Raw genomic sequence first — 24,339 nt, forward strand, 5'->3', positions numbered from 1 at the left:
CGTGGCCTTTCTAAATACGGTTTAGACTTAGGGTTTCGGAAAGAGTCAAAGAGTATAAATGTTTGCGCCAGTATTGCAATCTGCTGTATGGGTGGTGGCGATCCCTCGTGTGGTCCCAAATTCTGCTCGGGTTTTGCGTTGATTGGGGCGCATCAGAGGCAGCAAGCAATTACCGATCGAGGTGCGGGGGAAGGCCTTGTTGGACTCTGACGATTTCATCGAAAAAGCAATCATCCGGCAGTGCGCAGACGAGATGCTCGCGCAGAGAGACTACGGAGATTTCGAGGACTGCAATGTTCCCGGCGACAACGTCCGCGTGAAATGGTTTACACTCATTCTCGAAATCGGTCTGAGCTCGACACACACATCTATTCTTTGTCGGCCCCACTGCCAAGAACTTAGTGTGATTATATTATTGAGCAAACCGCATTTAAAAGAGGGCGGCTGTAATATTCTTTTTATCCAAAACATGAAATACATGATGTAGTTTATTCTTGCGTATTATTACTTAAATATTTAATCAATCCCGGTTTGAGCGATATGCCTTATTACAAGGTGCTGAACGACCTGCCCGGAACTCCTTGTGCGATGATCTACACTTGGGGCCGGCAGATTGACAGAAATAAGAACTTTGTTCATCCTGGTACTCGGCAGTGGCTGAACCTGGTGTCTCGTGGAGAAAAATGGGGGGTTGCGTTGCTTCTGGCCAATTAAGAAGGGAGTTAGGTTGGTTGTGCCACGGATAATAATTATATAAGCTTGCATAAAGCCAATCATTTGTGCAGAACGACGGATTTCCATGGAAGATCATGGAACCCCACATCGCCACAAACCGCTCGTTCCTGGTCCCTGGCACATCGCCCATGTGGCATCAACTCTCCTGTTCTCATTTCTCAACGATCTTTGCTTTGCCACCTATAAGCGTCAGTAGACGCATAATATGTCCTCTATTGTTTGATGTGACAAGATAAGGCATCTGTGAACAGATTTGCGGACCAAACTTTTGTCGGTTTTCGCCCGCAGCTGTTGTTTGCAAGCAAACAACAGCTGCTGAGGCAGCGTAGGGTGCAAGGCGGGCCTTGATCAAATTACTAACCACAGGAGTCCCATGCGTACAGTATTGCTCAAAGAGATGGGGTCCAACTCGTTCAGCCCTAATTACAACGATGGCACATACCAAACCGAGTCGTGGTACGCACAAACCCCTGGAAACTTCGGCCAACCCCCCTCCTCGCCTCAATATCCTAGTTTTATCAACGCCAAACCGGTCGAATACCCCGCTTCCCAATCAAGCTCCTCCCGAACAGATAAACTTCCGCTGCTACAATATAGAGACTGGGTTGAAGGGAAGGCGTATGATGAGGATCCACCAACCTGTATTCACTATTGTATTGAGTGGAAAGTTACTCTCAATACAAAGTCTGTGGTGAAAGATACCGAACAAGATCTGGTTCTTGCCCCTGGCTTTTATTGGAGGCTCTTCCTCCAACCAAAATTGAGGGAGAAGTTATGCCTAAAATACCCACACAGAAAGATTGTATTGGATGACACTTCCATTGTGGTGGCGGTTTCTCGGCGTTCAGAGAAACTTACTCGAACATTTGATAAGACAGATATCGAGTGGCCTGCTATTGAGAAACAACTTTCTGAATGGGGCCACCACTTTCTTGCCGGCAGGAAATTGAAGCTTATGATATCGTTCAACTATATAGAAGACAACCAAAGCTCCACAGCCAGTCGCAGGACGACTGACAAACGTGGCACTTCTTCGGCTACTCAGGGCATGCTTCAGGAGCTTGACCAGGAGGTCAACGAAGAGGAAGATTTGACGGGAGAACCAGCGGCCTGGAAACATGTCTATGCTATAATGCGCTGTCCTGGATCCTGTGAGTTAGGACCACACTGCTGGCAAGATCCTTACGGGAAGAAACACTACAAACTCTACAGAGATGAACTTGTGAGCCTGGTCAGATATGTGCGGAGTGGGAAGAGATTAGAGTCCCATGAGGACGTGCCCGGCATGATCCGTGACCAGATATATAGGGCTGAGAGGAAGCGGGTTGAAGGGCAAAAGGGTCATAATCGTCTTACATCAGAGTCAAACTACCCACCAATTACCATCACAAACGTCCTTCCCGCGCAGACTCCGCAACAGGATATGTCATCCTCGCCACCCTCCTCGGAAAGCACCTCTGCCAATTCAGCCAAAGCCTCGCGACTTAATATTACAGGCCTTCGTGATGCCAACGTTCAAGCTTACTGTGATTGGCAACAATCACAAGTTGGGAATGAATCGTGGAAGGCCGAGTTTCAAAAAGCATGTGATGTGGCTCTTGATGATGGCTTAGACCTGGACCAGATTGATGAACTGAGTGACCATGAATACTTCGAAAAACGGGGTGTGAAATGGGGTATTGCCCGCCGGTTCGTTAGGGATATTCGATACTGGGTCGACAACTGTAACTGTAATATGGATGGGTGAAAAGGCATAGATTGCTAGAATAGGTTTCCTTGGTTTGGTTCTGATTATGATTCTGCGTTTGGATTTATGTGATTTATGGAGCTGAAGCATGCTGTTTATATTCCTCTATCAGGATTCCTGCATGCCGAAAGTGGCCTTCGGCACTCTGTGCCTTTGAACCAACAACGCGAACACACCACTCGAGAAAAGTGTCGAAACCTTGACCTGGGTTTTCTTCGTACTCATTCCAGCTCCGCTTAATGAACTGCTTCAGCTCAGAGAAGAACTCCTCGATGGGATTGAAATCCGGGGAGTAGGGTGGGAGAAACTCTAGCTCAACTCCTGCATCCAGGCACATCTGTTGAATCCGTTCCGTACGGTGGAAGGATGCATTATCCATGACGATTACAGATTTTGGCTCCGGCCATCTGTGGCAGTGGTGGAGAAGTTGTTTGATAAAATCCTCAAACATGCTGGCATCTGTTGAGCCCTGAAATACCCGGGACAACAGGACACCCTCTTGCGTATAGGCGGGCAGTATCTGATACCGTTGATCACGGTGGAACTTGGAAATCTGTACTGGCGTGACACCAAGAGGAGACCACCCTGTTCGCCGAAACCCTGCCCTCTTATCACAGCCCGACTCATCCACGTAGACCAACTGGTATGACGAATAACGGGAGATTCTGTGCAGGTAATAGTCTCGTAAATCTGCATTTTGTTCCTTGGCAATCTGCCGAGCCGCCTTCTTCGACCATCCAACCGACGCGAGTGCCCTGCTGATGCTCTGTACGGTCACACGCTTTCCGAACTCATCCCACAGAAAGAGCGCCATCTCATCCTGATATAGTGTCGGCTTTTCCTTTAGATGTTCGCAAAGGGCCTCAAGCATGGGTGTGGTGATGCTGCGCGGGCGTCCGACGCCATTCCGGGGTGCTCTGACGTTGCCAAATGCCCGCAGGTTCTGACGGATGTATGTTACGGCTTGTTGGCTACAGTTAGCGACAAAAGCAATCTCTCTATTCAGCGATCCACTCTCGATCATATGTTGGATCTTCTCGAGCTGTGCCGGCTTTAGATTCTCCGGCATCCTTGGTTGGTGATGGGCGTGATTCGATTGTAGGGGGGACATTTCCGCCACGTGGTGTTTTTGGGAACGAAGCTCGTGATCATCATCACGGCCCGATAATTACGCCGGCTTGGATTACTTGTTATCACGTGAGATGAACTGCCTGCCAATCCAGCAATTCAGCTCATGGCTGTCCATGTCTGGACGACGATGTTTGTCGCTGGGATTGTTTCCCAGCCCCACCTTGCCTCGGAACCTTGGCTCCTCCGTTCCGGTGCCAAACCCTTTCAGGTTAGCGGGAAAAGGGCCGCTGTTAGTCACCTGATTTGGTGTACCACTGGAGGAAAGATCCGACCACCGGCCTCATCTCAGCTGTGAGCACCGAGGGAGCACCTGCAACCAGGTGCACGGTTTTCGTCTTTCAACGACGGACTTCAACTGGGTTTTGCCGTTGGTTGTTGTCCAAATTCCTAGGGAGCCATAACCCACGAACATCCACAAGAGAAAAAGCAAACAAGTATGGCGTGTCCAAACTGGCCCCTCTGCAGCCAATGGCTGGCTGAAAACCACTCCCCTGTCTTCACCTCCAATCGTTTTTTTCGAAAATAGCCAGATTGGCAACGGCCGTTTCCCCTCCTCTTGCTGTCCAACTCATTTTCCATCCACCTTCACGAGGTAACCTTGCCACCGAATCTCGTCACAAACCCATTCCACTGTTTTGGCCATGGCTGATACCCGTACTGATTCTATCCACAATAAGACACACAACTTGTTCGGACGCTTGAAGACTGTCTTCAGAGGGCGAGGCAGAGACAAAGATACGTGTCTTACTGCACCAGAACCAAGCACGTCAAATGTCACCGCGGATCCAGACGCAAAGAGTGGCCCAGTCAATCCAAAAAATGACGTTTCTAAAGCCAACGACCACGATACAAAGGATTTTTGGCAGATGGCGTATGATCAGTTAACAGAGAGCGACCAGAACACTCTAGCAACGCTTCTCCCGGCGATAACAGCTGAGCCTCGGGACGCCGGCTGTTCACAGACCAAAGAGATATTAAACCAGGTAGTTGAGACAACAAAGGCGCAGTATAGGGAGAATGGGAGAAAGGATGGCATTCGGGCTACAACCCGCAAAATATTAATCTCGGCGATATCCTTTCAAGAGGTTGTCAGTAACACTGTGAAATTTGATCCGACCGGGTACGCTTCCAGTGCTTGGGCGATAGTATCTCTTGGATTGACGGTGTGTCCCTTTAACCAAGAAAGCCGGGCAGTTAGCTAATGAGTTAGATGGCCAAGAACCATTCAGGCCTACAGGACGCAGTTTTCGACTCTTCAGAGTACCTGGCAGATTTGCTGACTCGTTATGCCTTCATCGAGAAACAGTTTTATGGTACTAGAGATCCTGCCATAGCGAATGTCGAAAAAGAGCGATCGATCATCCGGGTTTATGTGGCAATATTGCGATACTCGGCTGAAGTACACAGGGTTCAACAGTTCAACAAGGGCAAAGACATTGTGGAGAGCATAACGGCTGTAACAGGCCAGCAACTCACGCAGCTCAAGACCTCAATCAAGGAAGAGGAATCCCACTTGCATCAGTGGCTGGTCCTAGACCAGCACCTACGCCGAACAACAGAAGCAGAGGCCATCCTAACTCAGATCGATAAATTGATGATGGATATCAAAACATTGCGCGATGCGGTTGATATATTAAATCTGCCTTTTGCCAAGGGTGCATTTTTTGAATCCTTTGAGGACCAACATGAGGGTGAATGCCTCCCTGGAACGCGAACGGAATTGCTTCAGCAGGTGCAGGGCTGGGTGAGGTCCAGTGACAGATGTATATTCTGGCTGAGCGGAATGGCAGGTACCGGCAAGTCCACCATTGCGAGGACCGTAGCTCGATCCTTCAAGGAGGATGGCATCCTTGGGGCAAGTTTCTTTTTTAAAAGAGGCGAGGGAGATCGCGGCTCGGCCGCAAAGTTTTTCCCGACAATTGTGAAGCAATTAGCAGTCCACATTCCTCAAATGATCACCGGAATCCAAAAAGCTATTGACGATGATCCTGCGATTCCAGGAAAATCGCTTCGAGAGCAGTTTGATAAGCTCCTGTTGCAGCCATTACTCGCTGTAGGTGAGGGGGAAGCCATGAATTCCACGGTGATTGTCATCGACGCCCTAGATGAGTGCGAAGGGGAGGAAGACGTGGAGATCATCCTCGAGCTTTTACCGAAGGTCGAGTCGGCAACAAATATGGCAATCCGATTCTTCTTAACAAGCCGGCCAGAGTCTCCCATCCGTTTTGGATTTGATCAGATTGATAAGAGCGGCTACCGGAACACTATCCTGCAGAACTTGGACGATGAAGTGATAAAGCATGACATCACTCTATATCTCAGAGAGGAATTCTCGAGAATAAGGCGGAAACACCAGAATGGTCTGCCTCCCGATTGGCCTGGAGAGGAAAGAATCAAAGCTTTAGCAACAATGGCTGTTCCGCTCTTCATCTTTGCAGCCACGGTGTGTCGGTTTGTGGATGATAGGAAATGGAACCCTGAAAAGCGGCTGCAGCAGTTTTTCACGGATTCATCGGGATCCAAGATGGATAAGACATACCGGCCGATTTTGAATCAACTCCTCACAGAGGATGAAAGCGACACAGACAAGCTAGTCGAAGAGTTTCAGAACACCGTTGGTGTTATTATTCTTCTTGCTGCTCCGCTCTCATTGAGTGCTCTCGCGGAACTTCTCGAGATACCGGAAGGCGATATCAGCACCCGGCTAGACTCATTTCATTCAGTCCTGACCATACCTGACGATCGCAACCTGCCAATACGGACCCTACATTTGTCCTTTCATGATTATCTGGTGGATGAACGGACAAAATGCCAACAGGCCACATCTCGATTTTGGGTAGATAAAAAGGAGAAGCATGAGGTTATAGCCAGCCGATGTCTCACTGTTATGGGTCGTGGTCTCAGAAAGAATATTTGCGAGCTACCAAGTTATGGAACAGACCGAACTGAGATAGACCCTGCCTCTATAGCAAAATTTCTTCCACCCGCGCTTCAGTACGCCTGTCGTTATTGGGTTTACCATCTCACCCGATGCTCAGCGCCTGCCAAGAGCCTTGACCAAGCCCTCCTCTTCCTCAAAGAGCACTTTCTTCATTGGCTGGAGTCAATGAGCATTTGGGGGATACTATCCGAAGCCGTGATTGCAGTCAATACATTGCTTCAACTAACAAAGGTGAGTATCAGACTTGTGCACAGTTGATCGACTAACATTAGTGAAATATAGGATATATCCAATAATGAGATATTATCTTTCCTCTCAGATGCCCGCAGATTTATCCTAAAATTTGCGAGCATTATTGGCAGAGCTCCGCTGCAGCTGTATAGCTCTGGCCTGATTTTCGCACCGGAAAAAGCATTAATCCGAAGGAATTTTGAGAGAGAGCTCCCTGATTGGTTATCCGAAGGCCCAACAGTGGAACAGCATTGGAGTCCAGAATTGCAAACCCTGGAGGGCCATTCCGACTTGGTTCGGTCAGTGGCCTTCTCAGGGGACGGCCGGCTTCTGGCCTCGGGCTCTGCGGATGGAACCATCGGGCTATGGGATGCCGCCACTGGCGCCCTCAAGCATACCCTGGAGGGCCATTCCGACTTGGTTTTTTACAACTGGGTTTTGTCGGTCGCCTTCTCAGGGGATGGCCGGCTTCTGGCCTCGGGCTCTTCTGATAAAACCATCAAGCTATGGGATCCCGCCACTGGCTCCCTCAAGCATACGCTAGAAGGCCATTCCGACTCAGTTCGGTCGGTCACCTTCTCAGGGGATGGCTGGCTTCTGGCCTCGGGCTCTAATGATAAAACCATCAAGCTATGGGATGCCGCCACTGGCTCCCTCAAGCATACCCTGGAAGGCCATTCCGACTCAGTTCGGTCAGTCACCTTCTCAGGGGATAGCCAGCTTCTGGCCTCAGGCTCTGATGATAAAACCATCAAGCTCTGGGATCCTGCTACTGGCTCCCTCAAGCATACCCTGGAGGGCCATTCCAACTCAGTTCGGTCAGTTGCCTTCTCGGGGGATGGCCGGCTTCTAGCCTCGGGCTCTGTAGATAGAACCATCAAGCTCTGGGATCCCGCCACTAGCGCCCTCAGGCATACCCTGGAGCGCCATTCCAAGGCGATTTGGTCAGTCGCCTTCTCCGGGGATGGCCGGCTTCTGGCCTCGGGCTCTGGCGATAAAACCATCAAGCTCTGGGATCCCGCCACTGGCTCCCTCAAGTATACCCTAGAGGGCCATTCCAGCTTGGTTAACTCAGTCGCCTTCTCGGGGGATGGCCAGCTTCTGGCCTCGGGCTCTGCAGATAAAACCATCAAGCTCTGGGATCCCGCCACTAGCGCCCTCAAGCATACCCTGGAGCGCCATTCCAAGGCGATTTGGTCAGTCGCCTTCTCGGGGGATGGCCGGCTTCTAGCCTCGGGCTCTGTAGATAGAACCATCAAGCTCTGGGATGCCGCCACTGGCTTCCTCAAGCATACCCTGGAGGGCCATTCCAACGCGGTTGGGTCAGTTGCCTTCTCAAGGGATGGCTGGCTTCTGGCCTCGGGCTCTGTCGATAAAACTATCAAGCTCTGGGATCCTGCCACTGGCTCCCTCAAGTATACCCTAGAGGGCCATTCCAGCTTGGTTAACTCAGTCGCCTTCTCAGGGGATGGCCAGCTTCTGGCCTCGGGCTCTACAGATAGAACTATCAAGCTCTGGGATCCCACTACTAGCGCCCTCAAGCATACCCTGGAGGGCCATTCCGACACGGTTTGGTCAGTCGCTTTCTCGGGGGATGGGCAGCTTCTAGCCTCGGGCTCTGCAGATAAAACCATCAAGCTCTGGGATCCCGCTACTGGCGCCCTCAAGCATACCATAAGAGCCGACGATATTATCACCCACATTGAATTTTCTAAGCATCTGCCGCAGCTGGATTCCAACGTGGGATCTTTCGATATCGAAGCGTTCCATGAAAGCCTCCCATCAAATCCCTCTGAAAAGGTTGCAGAGGTATCTCTGGCAGGTCGGTGGGTTACTATTCAGGGTCAAAGAGAGCTATGGCTACCTCTAGATTATCAACATATCTCTTCGGCCGCCAAAGACGGTACTATCGCCCTTGGATGCGCAAATGGCAACATTGCCATAATCGCGTTTTCTGTCACATAACTTACACTGCATTGGCTCGCATTTCCAGCTCTCTTATATTTTCAAATCTCTTTGCAAAAAGGAGGGTTAGGGAGAACGGGGCTTTATATAATCTGGAGTATTACTGTAATAGAATTTTCGCGATGTTTCGGCTTTCCTTCCAGTAGGTGGTGGCAAAGCACAATACTTCTGGTAACTAAGTGGCGTGAACAAATTTTGACTAATGCAACCTTTCCTGACTGCACTCTTCTCCCTCCAGGTTTTTTTTTTTGGGTGCAATTCATTTGTGCATAATTAAACTTGGTTTAAAATACGGATGGTATTTGAAATAGCTCAATAAACAACTCGCACTAGTTCCTTGGCAGTGGGGCCGACAAACAATGAGAGTGTGTTGAGGGGTCAGACCAATTTCGAGAAACCCTGTAATCTGCTGGATGACAGACCCCACTCTTTCGATCGTTATTCCATTCGCCTCCAGTTCCGAGGACTGGATTGCGGTTTGCCGTGGGACCTACGGGACGCTAATTCACGGAGAGATGGCTGGAGCCCAGTGGATGGGATTCTCTATATCGATGCAGCCGACCCCTTTGATCTCCGGAAAGCAGACATAAGCCCCAAACGGGGCCGGACTGGGGATGATCATACCATGGCATTTTACAGCAAGGCTCCGGAATGGCATCCTCAGTAGCCGGTATTTCTTCCTATCGCTCCGTAGTTTTATCCGACACAGCGGTGCAGAGGCTTTTCAGGTCTCGGCATTGTGATGGTGCTGCAGGCACAGGATTCTTGCCTAAATAGGCCGTTGGCATTTCTTGTTTGTTCTGCTATATAAAATTTCAGTCTGGATATCTTGACACTATACTAATATCTCTGTTCGTACGGTATGGTTGGTGTCTGCTTCTATTTATCAGTCCAATGCCAAAGCGTTGGTCGCCGTACCGGAGTGAATGGCTCATACGAAAGTTTACATTCAATCTACCCATCGTTCGAAGAAAAGCGGACGGCAACCAAGGCTACCGTACCGTACCCTCCGCCCGGATACAGAAGATTTGACAAGGAAATATGAAACCAGGAGTAGAGTGGGGACTGAGTAGGCCAGTATCCATCTCCAAACCCGCTCATCTTAATCCCGTTACACATGGCGGTATGCCCTCGGTGCGTTGGGTGTTTCTATACAATCAACCTAACCATCTCGAGCACCCGCTCAATGTGGCCACACCGTGTCTCAACATCAACCTGCAGCGCATGAGTACAGATATCGTGGGAATATTGGGCCACTGAAACGTGTAATACGTGCCCATTTAACATTCGTATCAACCCTGGATAGCGGCAGACTCGGAGTAGTACCCCTTAAATTCTCTATGCATAGTTTAATGATTTGCTGTTTCGATAATACAGTATGTGGCCAACTTATGAACGTTCATGGCGTCCTATATTCCGAGCTACCCTGCTATTACATACCATTCGGGCCTACAAGGTTAGGGTGGCTTTTTTTGTACCTGCGTAATCACGTTAGTGTGTAAGTTGGCCGAGAGTTGGCAGGTACTATAAATGTACTGATGGATAGTTGTCAAGGCTATGTCAGAATTATTTCAGAATTATGAACTATACCTACGGTATTCACAGGTGCTTATCAAGTGATATCAGCATTCTACTATGGCCATGTCTGGTAGCTCTGGTCAGCGCGCATCATGAATCGTGTTTGCATCAGCTAATATGTATTCCCATCATAGGTAGACAGAATTTTTGGGTCCAACGCCTACTCGAGGAAGCATTGTTCGAGGGCGCTAAATTGCTCCAGGAAGCCCAGTACTTTTTCGACGAGTCTAAAAGGCTGGATTACTTCTACCGAGCTCTATTTCAAGAGAATGAGCATTTGCAGAATTCTCGCAAAAGCTTGGAAGAGCAATGTCTCCAGAAAGACCGCGAGATTGGAGATTGGCGCGAATCTTGCAGACGCCTGAGGGAGCAGATATCCGACAAAGACCGAGAGCTAAACGAGGAGAAGTCAGCGTGGTACCGAAGGTATTTGAAGGCAACTATGGACAAAGCAATCGCAGCGTGCGATGCTTGCGGCGAACGGCGCACGGAGATCCTCACGCCCTGTTTTCACCATCTCTGTCATGATTGCAATCGTGATCAGAGCTCATGGATCACAGAATCTCAGACCAATGGTCGCTGTAAAGCATGCGCGGTCCGGGGTTGAGAAGGATCTCTGGCACAAGCTGGCTGGATTACTGGACCGCCTGACAGGAAGGAATAGTTTTGTTGTGAAGTAGTACTGTTTGCTCTTCGGCTAGGAAGCTGGCAGCCGTAGAGCTAAACATGAAGAAGCGAGCATAGTGCTTTACATATTAATGCCTGTTAAATACTACGGTAGAGTACAGTAAATATGAGCACCGGGACTCACGCCCCGGATTGCCTGGTGCCGTGCAACGTCTGCCTTGACAGACAGTTAGAGCATAAACAATAGCGCTAATTTTCGCAACCCGTGGTGTTTCAGCAATCGTTGGCCGCGTACGCAACCTTCCGCAGCCAGTATGATACTGTTTTTGAGCCCGGAGGCTGGGAGCTAACCGGCAACATGGCTGCATCCATTGGAGGAAAAGCTCTGGGCAGATCAAGCGAAACACTCCTGCTCATTGCGACCGCCGGGAGCCCCGTTCACCAGCTTCTCTCTGGTCGCTGGCATTTTGGGTGCGATAAGATCAATACTGTAGCTGGTCAGATCGATCTAGTAACGGTCGCCGCAGGAGCTACCCTTACATAAGAATCACCGGGAAAAGACACTCAAGGGTGTATGCAAAGCGGTCAATCTGGTTGGGAATGTTGACCACAAGATGTTCAGCGATCTGGAAAGGATAGGCTGTGGCACGAGTAATGCCGATCACGGACAGGGCCGAAACGCGCAATTCGGTTGACCGTAGCAGAAACTTGAACAAATACAGCGTCCTCGACCCGGCAGGCGCCATGCCATGTGCATTCAGGAAGAACCGGATCAGTAACCAGGAGCTACAGGTCTCCAGAACGGCCAGCAAGGCAAAGTAGCCTACATGGAGGAAGCCGATTAACGATTTAAAGTCCGGCTCGTGGAGAATTTCGACCGTTCGTAGAACCAGGATGGCGACTCTCACGGCAACGAGAGCGAGAAGGCAGACCCAAAACCCGCATCGATAAGCGGATCTGTCGCGCCCTGTCAACGTGCACGACAGGATCTGGTAGCTGTAGAACGACAAGGAGATCTCCTGGGTCTACTATTGTATACCGTGAGTACGTGCGGTGATACTCGCAGCTGGTCAAGAACTGGCCGAGCGGGAGCGCGGAACTCACGGGCCAGAAAACATCAGCAAAACCGCTGGCGACCGCTTTGTTGACTCCAAAAGACGACGTCCAGAACGCATGATAGGAAAGGCCATTGGCGACCGCACAGGCGACAGATGCAACCACCGGAATTGTATGCAGAGCGCTAAAGCGTGTAATGAGAATTGCATATACTCCAACGCCCGTTAGCCACAGGCCAATGGTACTTAGCGCCGCCAAGTTGGACTCGAAGTAGGGAATTGAGCGATGGTCGTCCATACTGGATCTAGGTCCTTGCACAGAAGCGTAAGGCGGACTAGCATTGGTCTTCAACAACCACAAGAAGGCGTGCAAGATGCCACGTTACAGTACTTACGGACGTGTTTTTCAACTCATGCCAACAGGCCTGGTCTGAGCTTCCACTTTGCCACGCTGACAGTCGTGACACCACAATCATCCGGATACTGTACATTTTCCGAGGCCAGGCGGGGTCAGTTTGCTTCTGGTTCAGCCGCAATGACCATCTCTTTGAGCCTTCCTTCGCCCTGGTGGATCGGCTTCCGCAAACGGCGGGAAAGGATAGGCACGCGCTAATCCATCTGATCCATGGTAGAACTAGTTCAGTGCTCCACACTCATGAAACATTTTTGCAAGACCCAAATGTGTGTTGGTCCTGTTGAGGAAAGGGTTCCTATCGTCCTCCAGTATCTGTTATCCAACCCAGCTCCAGCAGATACTCGGTTCGTTTATGGGGAGGAGCCAGAAACGCTCGAATGGGTGTGTATCAGGGAAACCTACTATCGGAGATCGCCACATATTTACTCAGCCACGAATATGAAGGTCCGATTCATCGAGTCCAGCAGCTACGCTGTCCCGAATACACGAAAAATAGGGGCTAGCTAACTAAATAAAATAGGCAAACGATACAAACAGATGACCGAGCGGGCGCCGACTAACAGTCATTCCGGCGTTGAAACGGAATACTCGCAGCCTCGAGGGCTCGACGTCCACCAATATCTCGAGTCACGTGCTACAAGCTAGGGATGGCCTTCTGGGAGGGATGCTGGCTTCGCTGCTTCAGGAGACTACCGCTTGATTATTCCGACATTCGTACAATGATCGGCTTATTATTCCTACTGCTGCTCGTCCCACGGTATGGAGCAGTGCCTGGCGCTCGGCCACTCCCGGTCGTCGACCTCGGTTACGCCCGATATAAAGGAAACCGGGTGGCGGCCGGGGTCGACGAGTATCTAGGCATGCGATATGCAGCGCCTCCGCTGGGGGACCTGAGGTTCCGCGGTCCCAGGGAACCTAGCAGTACTTCAGCACTGCAAGACGCCTCCCAAGTAAGTAGTATCGAAGTTCGCGGATCGAATGCTGGACAAAGCCTAACTTTTGCCTCCATGTAGTTCGGGCCAATATGTGTCGGGGTCGGACAGAGCTTGAGCAGATATGTGAGTGAGGACTGCCTTTTTATCAACATATTCACGCCTTCGCACGCCACGGCCCTTTCTAAGCTCCCGGTCTGGGTTCACATCCAGGGAGGTGGGTATGCAACCAATGCCAATGCGAATTTCAACGGCACCAACGTGGTTCAACGCGCCGGATACGACATCGTGTTCGTTAATTTCAACTACCGCGTTGGTGCGCTTGGGTTTCTGGCCAGCGAGCAAATCCGGCGGGATGGAGATCTGAACGTGGGGCTCTTGGATCAGCGGAAAGCATTGCTCTGGGTGCAGGAGAATATCGAGCAGGTATGTCCCATCCAGATGCGTGTCCGGATATTATGTTGACCGTCATAGTTTGGTGGTAACCGGGAGCACGTTGTGATCCACGGTGATTCATCCGGTTCTGGCTCCATCGCCCACCACATGACTGCATATGGAGGCCGCAATGACGGCCTGTTTGTCGGAGCGATCCACGAGTCCACATTCTGGCCCACGTTGCGAACAGTTACAGAGATGGAGTTCCAGTTTGACCGAATAGCCCTGGCCACTGGCTGCTCGGCTATCCCTTTCCAGTTGTCCTGCCTTCGACGAGTGGATATCAACCGGCTGCAGGCTGCAAATACTCCCTCGCCATTTCCTGGAGGCAGTGCCCACCCCCCGCCACGGAGATATTTCTTGCCAGTGATTGACCATGATATGATCAGAGGTCAGCTTTATGATCACTTTGACCAGGGGCCTATTGTGGAGGTGCCACTCTTGGTGGGTGATGATACAAATGAAGGCAGCATTTTCGTTTCCAACGCTTCCACTGCGGAAGACATCTCGCTCTTTTTCAAAGCAAATTACCCCAACCTTCTTCCCGACAGTATCAACAAGATCCACCACACATATCCACGTCTGCCACCTCTTCCCAACCATGGCCCCTACTTTCCGTCTCTGTCTGCCGCGTACGGCGATGCCGCATTCACCTGCCAGGGAAACCACATTTCTTCGACTCTTGCTTCGCGTTTCTCGCCCAGAAAGGCGTGGAACTATCGCTACAACGTCCAGGCTCCTGAATTGGTCAATCAGGGCCTCGGTGTACCACATGTCTTTGAATTGAGTGCCATTTTCGGGGTAGGATTTGCAGGAGATAGTGAGACAACAGGTTATACAGATATCAACGAGGATATCGTCCCGGTGGTGATGGATTATTGGGTCAGTTTCATCAAAACGCTAGACCCCAATTCGGGTCGAGACAACCAAGCACCGGTGTGGGAGCCGTGGGGTCCAGGGCTCGGCCAGAGACTCAAGATTCAAACAAATGCGACGGAGATGGAGACTGTTCCGTCAAGCTTAGCCGCTCATTGCTCCATGTGGAAGTCCCTGGCGAATGAAATGGATGTTTAGTATTCATTTCCATGTCTTTCCGGAATCGTACTCAATTAAAACGGATTGACGAGGTTACGTGGATGCCCTGCCCTTGGAGATTCGTAGACTTAGGCGTTTTAGATAGCGCTATCGGACACTGACCAGTGATACTATGACCCCGACATAATTTTGATGTGAGGTAGCCAAGTTCTTGACCCACTAGCGTTGCTCTTCAGAGTCTCCCAGGATTGCATGACTTTGTGAAAAATCTTGCTCAGCCCTGAGTGGGCTACAACTTGAACCACTTGGAAACTGGCCTTCAAGTGAGCCACCGGCAAACGAAAAAAGAAGCGTGACAACGGCGTGGGGGTCATACTGATAGAGACTGGAGAATCACCATGGCTTCCGCTATCCGGAAAGCAAAGGAGGATTTCGAACGTACCTTTCGTTCCACGATTTCCTTGTGGAATCCTAGATCTCTGTCGAGCGAGTGTACAATACATCGAATAAAGGGGTAAATTAAATTACGAAGGGACGGAATATTAAATGACCGAGCGGATACTGAATAAAATAAAGTCTTAGTGGCATTATAGGTCCGTCAGATCTCAAACGCCTTCAATCCGGGCGTGGTCGCCCAGCAAGTGTTCTCGCAATGCTGAGAGGCAAGCAGAAAAATATCCAAATTGGTCGGCTTGTTCGAGTCGGGGAGAGTACAGATGGGAGCCCATGGAAAGCGGACTCTGGAAACCCCAACCTAGGCTAAGGTTTCCGGGGGGGGAAAGGGGCGCAATGGGAAGGAGAGACTATGCTGTATTGTGCTTCACAGTCTGTGAGATACGAGCATATCATGGCACTGGTGGTGGAGCAATAAAGGCCACTCTAGACTGATACGGGAGGGGCTCCTGGATTAGCACCAGCTGGGGCCAGGAAACTTGATCGACGCGATTTGCCCATTTCTCGTTGGTTTCTCAAGGTGGGAAATTGCCGCTCCACCAGCAAAGGGAGCCTTTGTTTGGTTTGGTTTTGGTTTGGTTTAACGTAGATCACGGGGTCATGCAACGCACCACGTCATGCAACAGGTTTTCCGAATGGTAAGCCAAAACAAAATATTCGCCTTGTACCCAACACAACATTTGAAGATAATATTAAACATTACATTTATCTATAAAAATATCTGCAGAATCTATCTGCATAGCTTTCGCCTCACAGATTGTCAGCAGGCGGTTTTGTTACTCGTCCAGATCGGAGCGATTGAGAAACCGGCTTCCACATTTGCCTGCGTTTGCGTTGAACGACAGGAGTAGCTGTAGCAATTAAACTAGTGGAATTATAACTTCGATCTACTAGAGACTTTGACTCTGCCGTTGCTTTCCCCCCTTTCTTGTTGTTGCATTGTTGGGTGGACGTCGCGCGAGGCTGCTTCGGAGGGCGCTCACTTTTAGCACGACTACCTTGTCTTTTATGCCCCCTTTGACCAGCTTTTGATGCACCGGCGGCCCGTAGTTTGGCTTCCCGGATAGCCTGGAGCTCGGCTTTTCGTGCTATTCTCTCTGCTTTTTGTTTGGCGACCTCCTCCAACTTCTGAGCTCGCTTGGCTTCACGCTCTGCAGCACGCTCGGCCTTCTCCCGTGCACGCCGCTCCTGCAACGCCTGCCGTGCCGCAGCTCGCTGTTTTTTCTTCTCAGCTGATTCTCGAGCCTTTTCTTCACGGGCGATGACTGTTTGCAGCCGGCGATCTTCAATGGCTTGCTTGCACTGCTCATCCGCCTGCTCCTGGTCCATTTGACGCTGCCGCACCAACTCCACTTTTGCTGGACTGAAAAAGACTGGTTGAGCACCATTTTCTTCGACATTAAAGAGGCCCATGGCCTTTCTTCGTTTCCGTTTTTTACAGGCTAGGTTGAGCGCGGTCAGTAAGCCCCGATTTTCATGCTGCATAATCTCATGTTGTGTGGCCAGTTTTTCGGCGGCGCGCCACAATGCAGTAACTCGAGCATCTATCAGCCCTTCCTGACGGAACTGGCGAGCGATTTGCCACCTGGTGTCTCTATTGATCCATCTCCTGACCTAGTTTGCGGAGGGGTAATGTCATCCTGGTTGCTGATTTGGGACAATACCTTGTTGGGGTCCAGCGGATGGAGCCCGGTGGCCCGCCAACCAGCTTCAATATTTTTGGCTGTAAATGCCTGATTCCACGCCTCCCGGAAGAGGAGCCAAAAGTTCCGCTTCGTAAGATGAATTAAACCATGGCCAATGGCCATTAGCTGGTCGCAGCCCTTGGTATAATAGGTTGAGAGCGCGGAGAACAAGCCAACATCAAGCGGTTGAAGTCGATGAGTGGAGTGCGGCGGCAGCACCATGATCAGAATCCGATTTCGATCGGCATAGTCAATGAATTTAAGATCGATATGACTGTTATGACCATCTAGGATCAAAAGACGGTAGCCCCGTCCAGCTTTCTGCTTGGTATACCGGTCAAATACACGCTGAAGCTAATGCAAACCCAGTGCGTCGCAACTCCAGCCGCTTTTCGTACTCGCAAAGAAGGCTACTTCACTGGAATGATCAAAATCCTGAAGCCAGGTCTCCTGCATGTCATTTGACTCCCCTTTATAGATGAGGGCCGGGGGGAGGCGGGAGTAATCCGCACAGATGCCAGCGATTAAGGTGATGAACTCCCGGTTCCCGTCCTGACTTGCTCCAAGGAGTTTCCCACGTCGGAGGGCATTTCTAGAGACCACTCGCTTGGTGGAACGAGAGGCCGATTTGGAATCCTTTCTCGTCAAAATTATAAACAATTGAGGGGATGACGTTGTACTTTTCGATCTTCTCGCGGAGCTAGTCAAGTCCTATCAGTAAACGGCGGCCCTTTGATGTTTGACCGTGTATTGTAGCTTGTAGCCACGGTAAAAAAGCAATCAAAAGCAATCTCACCAAACCAAAGAAGTACTGAAAATACCCGGAAATATCAGCAGTCTCCCGCTGATGGTCTATTGTGCGCAGATACAAGCTTGAAAGACGGTCCCTGGCTGCGTAGCAAGCGATGTAATATAACCTACAATGTAGAGTTCGGCTGCCTCGCTGAACAACTCTGTGATGCTTTCAACGGTGTTGGCTCTTCTTCTCTGTGAACTTAGTCGCGCAATGTCCCGCGCTCTCCGAGTATGTGAGCCTTCACCTGAGAGTTCGACTTGTTGCGCTTGCGTGGCAGTGGCTGCGGCAGATTGTATCAGCGTCTGAATCGCGTAAATGAGAGCTATCCGAGTTGGGTCTGCGCAACGAGAAGCCGAGTCAGACAACTCAGTCGTCGTATCAGCAAGTCGCAACCCTCCGATTGAATCAACAAGACTGGCAAACTGTTCAGCCATGCTTCCAGAGCGACCTAGGACGATGTCAGACAGTAGGGTGTTCTCCGGTCAGCAAGCCATAAACAGTTGCAGAGCAGGTTGCGTGCTCAGGAACCCTACTCGATATCACGACAAGCAGTGGGAACGAGAGACTCACTTGAAACAGATGGATTGCTGTAAACTAAGTCTGGCTTATACCTTCTCGGGCTGGGGCTTCTAGAACCAAACCCTGATGGTCGCCACTGGGTCGCACACGGGAGAGGCCGCTGACATAGCGCTTGATTGCAGCATTGCATGTACGGTTCGAAGTGGAAAATGGAGTAGAAGCGCAGGCAGAAGGAAGAATACACAGAGCTTTTGCAGGCTTTGATCATGGGAGGACCTGGCACCAATGCCCGTACTCCCCGTCCAAAATAATCGAGAGGGCCCTATAAAAATTCCAGGATAGAACTTCCCGAGCGGCCGATATGCTCTGCCCTCAATGCTTATTAGTGTGGCTTGCTAGTGAAACTGATCACAGATGAGGAAATATAACGACTTCAATTATCCTTCACAGCGCTTGTCCCTTCGACGTCCAGAATCTCCCGCCAGATCGAACCTAGCTTATATCTTGCTAGAACTTTACCTGCTTATATCTTTTTCTCCATCTATTCCTGTCCCAAGCACCTGGCCCCTTCCGTGGGTTGCAAACTTGGTTGTACCCGACTCTGGACGCGTGTTGTTTTGGGCGGTAACTCCGCGGTCACTGGATACATTCTGGACAGTGGTATCAGACAAATCGCCGAGAAATTGTGTCGAGCCAGATTTGACCGAAATAGACTTCGCGGTTGTGGTGTGGCTGCTTGTAGAGCCGATAAATTGGAAGACACCTTCATCAATGTGAACGTCTTCAAAGGCATTGTCACGGCGATGGGCAAAGGACGTGTCGGATGCAGTGGGAGCCGGTTTAGGTAAGATAGCCTCTTGTTCGTGGGTCATTGCGATGACTTATAGCCAAGTTTGTTCGTCTTCTTGATAATGAGTAATTCGGTGGGTGAGAGGGGTTCGTGGTGATGGTGTTTCAAGGGTGGTTTGAGCCTGCGGGGAGATTGATCGCAAGGCATATCAGGCGGCCGCTGCCAGAAACCAGTTGGGTTCGACGCGCTGCTGTCACATGATTTGATTTGATTTGATTTGATTTGATTTGATTACGTCATCCGAACCCGGGTGGTTCCGCTGTAAACCAATCAGACGCAGCCAGTCTCGCGCTGAAGGCGCTACTTCCTTGGCGATCAATTGCATCCTCAGCCAAACAGACTCGCGGCCAACATGAGCCCATTTTATTGGGACCTAGAGCCTCGCGAACTAACTGGCTACAAGGCTGCTGCGTTGAAAATATGGTCATCATTTTCAGCCATTCGTGTTGAGCTATTGGCAATGTAAAAAGACTTGCTATCCCAGATGCCGCACCAATTGCTTCCGCGCCCGTCATCTTGATAGGGTGCGCGTGTCCCTGCGTTAATGTATATAGTAGATGATGGTGATATGCTTGGGGAGATTAGAGATGGATTCTTGCGTACATTGCTTGAGGAAATATGATCTTATTTGTATCAAAGAGACCAACTTCGAGTCCATGCCATCTATAAATACTAGATTGTTGGAGGTGCTGAGGTGGCCGGGGCGCAGGAGTTCCGCATTATCTGCGGCTGGAGAGCGGTCCGTGCTCTTCCTGCCAGGAAGAGGGTCAATCTCATGTTGAAAGGCTGCTGCACAGGAGGGGTGATCTGCAAGAGCAGGAACGCGACGTAGCAGTACAATCCGGTATTATGCGATCCATCACATCGCACGAGCGCTCTTCCCCACCCAATTGGCTGATGTAGGGAGGGTAGCAGTGAATTATGGTTGCGGGGAACGGCCCATTATTTGCCCGGCTTGCAAGTAGAGTAGCAACTGCGGAGCTTGATGGCAATCAATACCTGTTCCAACACCACGCAAGACTGATAAAGTCAGCCCCGCGAGCGGCAGTTATTTTCCTGGCTCTTCAATGACATTTAAAGCAGAAACTTTCCTGATCGATCTTGGAACGACGGCTCGAATTCTGTCCCCCACCAAAATTCTCTGCTGGTAGTGGTGCATTACAGTGGAATTATAAGACATGCTAGACTCACTTTAGAATAGACTTTAGCTAGCATCGTCTGATTTACCCTTTACCATGAGCCGTCAACAGTTCGATGTCAGTGAGGGAAATATCCAGGCTCAAGGAAAGTTTGAAAATTCGTAAGGGCACATTGACACTGATATGGCTTTCGAAACCCATTCTGACATAGTACTCTCCTAGCAACTTCTATCAGTATGTTAGAGGTACGCTTGAATATCAAGTTTTCCACTTTGGGGTTCTCAATCTAACATGAAAGCTCGCAAGACCAAGACAGACAAAGCAGAGATCGCTGCCTCGACTACTTCGCAATGACTGATCCGCGCGACGTCAAGATAGCCATCCACCAGACGAGAGGAGCCGCCCTCAAGGAATCCTACGAGTGGATTCTCTGCCATTCCCAATACCTGTGTTGGCGCGACAGAAACGACAGCCAGGTCCTTTGGGTCAAGGGCGATCCAGGTAAAGGCAAGACAATGCTACTCTGTGGTATCATCAACGAGCTTCGCCCGACCACGAAATTAGCAGATTCCCAAGCCGAGACCCTGCTATCGTTCTTTTTCTGCCAAGCCACCGTCCCCAAGCTGAGTAACGCTCAGGCTGTCCTGCGTGGTTTGATCTATATGCTCGTGGACACGCAGCCGTCTCTTCTCTCCCATGTACAGAAAAGGTTCAGGGACGCCGGTGAGCCGCAATTTGGGGATGCGGAAGCATGGACGGCCTTGTGCAATATGTTCTTGGATATATTACGTGAAGCCAGCTCAGACAAGATCTACATCGTGGTTGACGCTCTCGACGAATGCGTGCAGGGCCAAGACAAGCTTTTGCAATTTATTCTCCAAGGGACGAAGGAGTTCCCGCACGTCAAATGGATCATTTCCAGCCGGAACCATATTGAGCAGCGTACAAGACTCGACGACTCGCAGTCAATACTGAGCCTGGAACTACAGGAAAATGCTGAATCCGTGTCTGTGGCTATCGGACCTTACATTTCCAACAAGATATCAAAGCTTGAATCTCTACAAAACGAGGATACCCTACAAAAGTATGTCCAACGGGCCCTCCAGGAGAAAGCTGAAGGAACGTTTCTCTGGGTGGCTTTTGTCGTCCAGGAACTTGAGGGCGTGGACCGCTGGAAGGTAAGGCAAGTGGTCAACGACGTCCCAAGAGGATTGGACGACCTGTATCGGCGAATGATGGACCAGATGAGACGATTGGCGAACGAAGACATAGAGTGCTGCCAGCTGATTCTCAGCTTACGCGTCCGGAACTATTGTCGGGCCGCGCGGCCTTTCAAGGTTCCATCCGCATCGTGGTACGTCGCAGCTCACAAGCACCTTCATTGTTCCAATTTGATCGCAATTATTCGAGGCAGCAGGCCGACAATTCTAGATCTTGATGGGGCTGCGATCAATTAAACCGGCGAATAATACCTAGGATCGCATCGACGAGCGCGTGGGAGGAAACGAAGTTGAGGGAAAGAACAGATGGACTCTTGCTATCACGGAGGGCGTTGCTCCCCAGGCCGACACCCAAAATGGCCATGCTTCTGAGGCGGGCCCCGGGAATACTCTTTCGGAGGGAGCAAACAAGTTCCAGCGCGCCATCGCCGCTTGGAGAGGTACCACGTCACTCGAAACTGGCCGCCTTTAATGGCTTCGCATTCTAATAACCCGACTCTCCAGGCATCGACCTATCTAATACCTTGGCAAAACTAGATATCACCGCTTCCGATATCGTCGCCGATCAACGAGATGCCCTGGTGCAGAGAAAAGACCTCGCGCAGAAGACGAAAGACTTCCGCAAACTCGACGACGCCGGCAAGCTAGCAGAGTACAAAAGTCTCTTGAAGGGTTGGTCTGCCTCATCCCAAGTTTCTCGTGACTTTCCCGGGTAACGTAACCCGGATAGCTTACCAAGGGTTCATCGATCTCTTGACGAACCAGGGGAAGTCGTCCTCTTCGGCGTTCCTACAGCTGTATTCATCTCTGTCGGAGGCGCCGGATCCGTATCCCCTTCTCGAAACCTCGGTCGACTCGCTCGTTCTTGCCGAAGAAATCGTTCCCAAATTAACTTCTGAGCGCGATCAATGCCTGACTTCACAGCTAGAGGAAACGGAACAACGCCTTCAAGAGGAGCGGGCCGCGCGAAAGAAGCTGGAAGAGAACCAGGATTCGAAGACCAAGGAAATCGAGGCGTCGTGGTCCGCGGTACTAACCGAGAAAACGAACAACTGGACAGCTAAGGAGAAGAGCTTGGAAGAGAAAGTGGAGAACCAGGACCGCCTGATAAAAGATTTGAAAGCAAACTACGAAGTCTCACAACGTTTGGGACAGAATGATAGTCTCACAACGTTTGGGACAGAATGATGGAGGCGGCAACCAATCGCAACATGGCGCTTCCGCTGCAGAGCTAGAACTGGTGTCTACTGAGTTGGAAAAGACGAGTCTAAGGCTGACGGAAATGGAGGCACGTAACGAGCAATTGACGCTTGAGCTGGCTCAAGCTGTTTCTCATTCAAAGGAGGTGCAGTCGACATCTATAGACGACGACCCCGCATACCTCCGTCTCCAGTCCGAGAACTCCTCGCTATTGCGCAAATTGGATGCTGCCCGATTTGACCGGGAGTCAGAGTGACATACCTGGGAGGCTAAATTTTTGCAATCGGAGAGACAATGTACTAAACTCTCGGCTGAGAAGGAAGAATTTAAGGCCAGATTGGAAAAGGTGGCAGATTATGAAGAAATCCGCCGTGAGCTGGAAATGATCGAAGTATGGCCTCGATCCCAAGCGTATTTTGGCGAGCAACCTCTAATCATTTATAGTCTATTGAGTTCTCTTCTGGCGACGATGAGGACGCTGGAGACATTCCAGATGGTGCTAATGGCAGTGTGACCAAGGCCAAAGAGGGCGGGAAGAACAGCTCTCTCGAACAGCTGTTGTTGGGCCGGAACAAGAAGCTCACCGATGAGTTGACCGTTCTCCGGGTCTCGCATCGAGATTTGCAAGGCCAGCTCGAAACCCTCCGCGATGATCTTCTTACAACAAGAGGAGAGCTGGAGAAATCCCAGAACCTGTCCACAACCCTTGAAAATGACCTCCTCCGCTTACAAACGGAAGCGGCCAATGCCTTCCCACCCTCTGCACTGTCCCTGGCCGGCACATATGCGTCGAAATATCCGCACTCGTCTCGTAGAGGAGCGGTGTCCCCGACATCATCGATTATTTCCGGGTTCGATCAATCCGCCATGTCCAATAGCACAATGGAAGCTATTCGCGCGGGAGAACCCGTCGGAGGAGGGTCAGGCCTCCTGCCGATGACACAGGCTCAACGCGACCGATTTAAGAAGAAAAATGCGGAGTTGGAAGAAGAATTGTCGAAGTTGTATAGCACGGTGAAGGCGCTAAGACAAGAAGTCGCCTCCCTGCAGAAAGACGACCTCAGCCTCTACGAAAAGACACGATACGTCTCAACATACAGCCGTTGCCAAGGGGCTTTGACTTCCGCATCTTCCTATGCGAACACGCCAAGCTCCTCATCCATCCATCCGTCGGCCGATACACTGTCTGGCCTGTCCGTAGATCGTTACCAGTCCGCTTATGAAGCCCAAATCTCGCCATTTGCTGCCTTCCGCGGCCGCGAGTCCACGCGCGCCTATAAACAGATGAGCCTGCCGGAGCGAGTTGTCTTCTCGCTCACGCGAATCATCCTTGCGAATCGGACGAGTCGAAACCTCTTCGCAGGGTACTGCTTTGCGCTCCACATTCTTCTTTTCACGATGTTGTACATGATGAGCTCCATGGAGATCGAGAGACACGGCAGCGCGAGCCTCGGCGCTGCGACTGCGGCGTCATTGAATGGAGGTGCTGGGAGCGGGAACAGTTATAGCGGACAGCTTCATGGCGACGACTGGCAACAGGAAGGATTTAACCATGCGGGATAGTCCGTGGCTGTACTTTTATTTGGTAAGACGAGGACATTTCTGTTGCCGGCGTTTGGTTGACGAGGGACCCTTCTTTTCCCCAGATTT

At 50.6% G+C, this 24,339-nt stretch overlaps 8 protein-coding genes across 8 annotated transcripts; 4 read left to right on the top strand and 4 right to left on the bottom strand.

Annotated features, from left to right (window-relative positions):
• Positions 1-3,813: 3,813 nt before the first annotated feature.
• On the top strand, positions 3,814-7,194 carry BJX67DRAFT_367406 (uncharacterized protein). The gene is made up of 2 exons (XM_071030524.1): positions 3,814-4,776; positions 4,824-7,194. The coding sequence occupies exons 1-2, from the start codon at positions 4,255-4,257 to the stop codon at positions 6,810-6,812; spliced, it is 2,511 nt and encodes an 836-aa protein (XP_070880890.1). The 5' UTR covers positions 3,814-4,254; the 3' UTR covers positions 6,813-7,194.
• A 470-nt stretch (positions 7,195-7,664) lies between these two features.
• On the top strand, positions 7,665-8,039 carry BJX67DRAFT_367414 (uncharacterized protein; the record flags this gene model as incomplete). Its single annotated transcript, XM_071030525.1, has 1 exon — positions 7,665-8,039. A coding segment is annotated over one exon (159 nt), but the record flags the coding sequence as incomplete, so codon positions are not given.
• A 3,427-nt stretch (positions 8,040-11,466) lies between these two features.
• BJX67DRAFT_391646 (uncharacterized protein) lies at positions 11,467-12,308 on the bottom strand (the record flags this gene model as incomplete). Its single annotated transcript, XM_071034823.1, has 2 exons — positions 11,467-11,980; positions 12,060-12,308. 2 exons carry the CDS (start codon positions 12,306-12,308, stop codon positions 11,492-11,494), a joined length of 738 nt encoding a protein of 245 aa, XP_070880892.1. The 3' UTR covers positions 11,467-11,491.
• An 836-nt stretch (positions 12,309-13,144) lies between these two features.
• On the top strand, positions 13,145-14,866 carry BJX67DRAFT_375641 (putative carboxylesterase; the record flags this gene model as incomplete). The annotated part of the gene is made up of 3 exons (XM_071031724.1): positions 13,145-13,375; positions 13,439-13,783; positions 13,832-14,866. 3 exons carry the CDS (start codon positions 13,145-13,147, stop codon positions 14,864-14,866), a joined length of 1,611 nt encoding a protein of 536 aa, XP_070880893.1.
• A 1,164-nt stretch (positions 14,867-16,030) lies between these two features.
• On the bottom strand, positions 16,031-16,693 carry BJX67DRAFT_386096 (uncharacterized protein; the record flags this gene model as incomplete). Its single annotated transcript, XM_071033994.1, has 1 exon — positions 16,031-16,693. The coding sequence occupies one exon, from the start codon at positions 16,691-16,693 to the stop codon at positions 16,031-16,033; it is 663 nt and encodes a 220-aa protein (XP_070880894.1).
• Positions 16,694-17,042: 349 nt separating this feature from the next.
• On the bottom strand, positions 17,043-18,444 carry BJX67DRAFT_317030 (uncharacterized protein). Its single transcript, XM_071027250.1, has 3 exons — positions 18,006-18,444; positions 17,887-17,947; positions 17,043-17,665 (listed from the first exon to the last, which is right to left on the bottom strand). The coding sequence occupies exons 1-3, from the start codon at positions 18,193-18,195 to the stop codon at positions 17,320-17,322; spliced, it is 597 nt and encodes a 198-aa protein (XP_070880895.1). The 5' UTR covers positions 18,196-18,444; the 3' UTR covers positions 17,043-17,319.
• Positions 18,293-19,268, bottom strand: BJX67DRAFT_317036 (uncharacterized protein). Its single transcript, XM_071027251.1, has 2 exons — positions 18,800-19,268; positions 18,293-18,646 (listed from the first exon to the last, which is right to left on the bottom strand). The coding sequence occupies exons 1-2, from the start codon at positions 19,150-19,152 to the stop codon at positions 18,391-18,393; spliced, it is 609 nt and encodes a 202-aa protein (XP_070880896.1). The 5' UTR covers positions 19,153-19,268; the 3' UTR covers positions 18,293-18,390.
• Positions 19,269-20,365: 1,097 nt separating this feature from the next.
• BJX67DRAFT_386098 (CASP C terminal-domain-containing protein) lies at positions 20,366-24,252 on the top strand (the record flags this gene model as incomplete). The annotated part of the gene is made up of 9 exons (XM_071033995.1): positions 20,366-20,430; positions 20,492-20,514; positions 20,576-21,447; positions 21,746-21,929; positions 21,994-22,161; positions 22,220-22,623; positions 22,673-22,941; positions 23,026-23,080; positions 23,134-24,252. 9 exons carry the CDS (start codon positions 20,366-20,368, stop codon positions 24,250-24,252), a joined length of 3,159 nt encoding a protein of 1,052 aa, XP_070880897.1.
• Between the last annotated feature and the right edge of the window lie 87 nt (positions 24,253-24,339).

This window comes from Aspergillus lucknowensis (assembly GCF_044049455.1).
Source record: "Aspergillus lucknowensis strain CBS 449.75 chromosome Unknown BJX67scaffold_77, whole genome shotgun sequence".
Classification (NCBI taxonomy): domain Eukaryota; kingdom Fungi; phylum Ascomycota; class Eurotiomycetes; order Eurotiales; family Aspergillaceae; genus Aspergillus; species Aspergillus lucknowensis.

Bases quoted from the DNA above. Each gene is read 5' to 3' on its own strand.
- BJX67DRAFT_317030 (XM_071027250.1), bottom strand. From the start codon at position 18,195: ATGGCTGAACAGTTTGCCAGTCTTGTTGATTCAATCGGAGGGTTGCGA. The intron at 17,948-18,005 runs GTGAAGGCTCAC...TTCACAGAGAAG, and splicing joins GCAACAAGTCGAACTCTCAG to AAGAGCCAACACCGTTGAAA. The intron at 17,666-17,886 runs GTAGGTTATATT...GGACTTGACTAG, and splicing joins AGGCAGCCGAACTCTACATT to CTCCGCGAGAAGATCGAAAA.
- BJX67DRAFT_317036 (XM_071027251.1), bottom strand. From the start codon at position 19,152: ATGACCCACGAACAAGAGGCTATCTTACCTAAACCGGCTCCCACTGCA. The intron at 18,647-18,799 runs GTAAAGTTCTAG...CATTGAGGGCAG, and splicing joins GGAGAAAAAGATATAAGCAG to AGCATATCGGCCGCTCGGGA.
- BJX67DRAFT_367406 (XM_071030524.1), top strand. From the start codon at position 4,255: ATGGCTGATACCCGTACTGATTCTATCCACAATAAGACACACAACTTG. The intron at 4,777-4,823 runs GTGTGTCCCTTT...CTAATGAGTTAG, and splicing joins TAGTATCTCTTGGATTGACG to ATGGCCAAGAACCATTCAGG.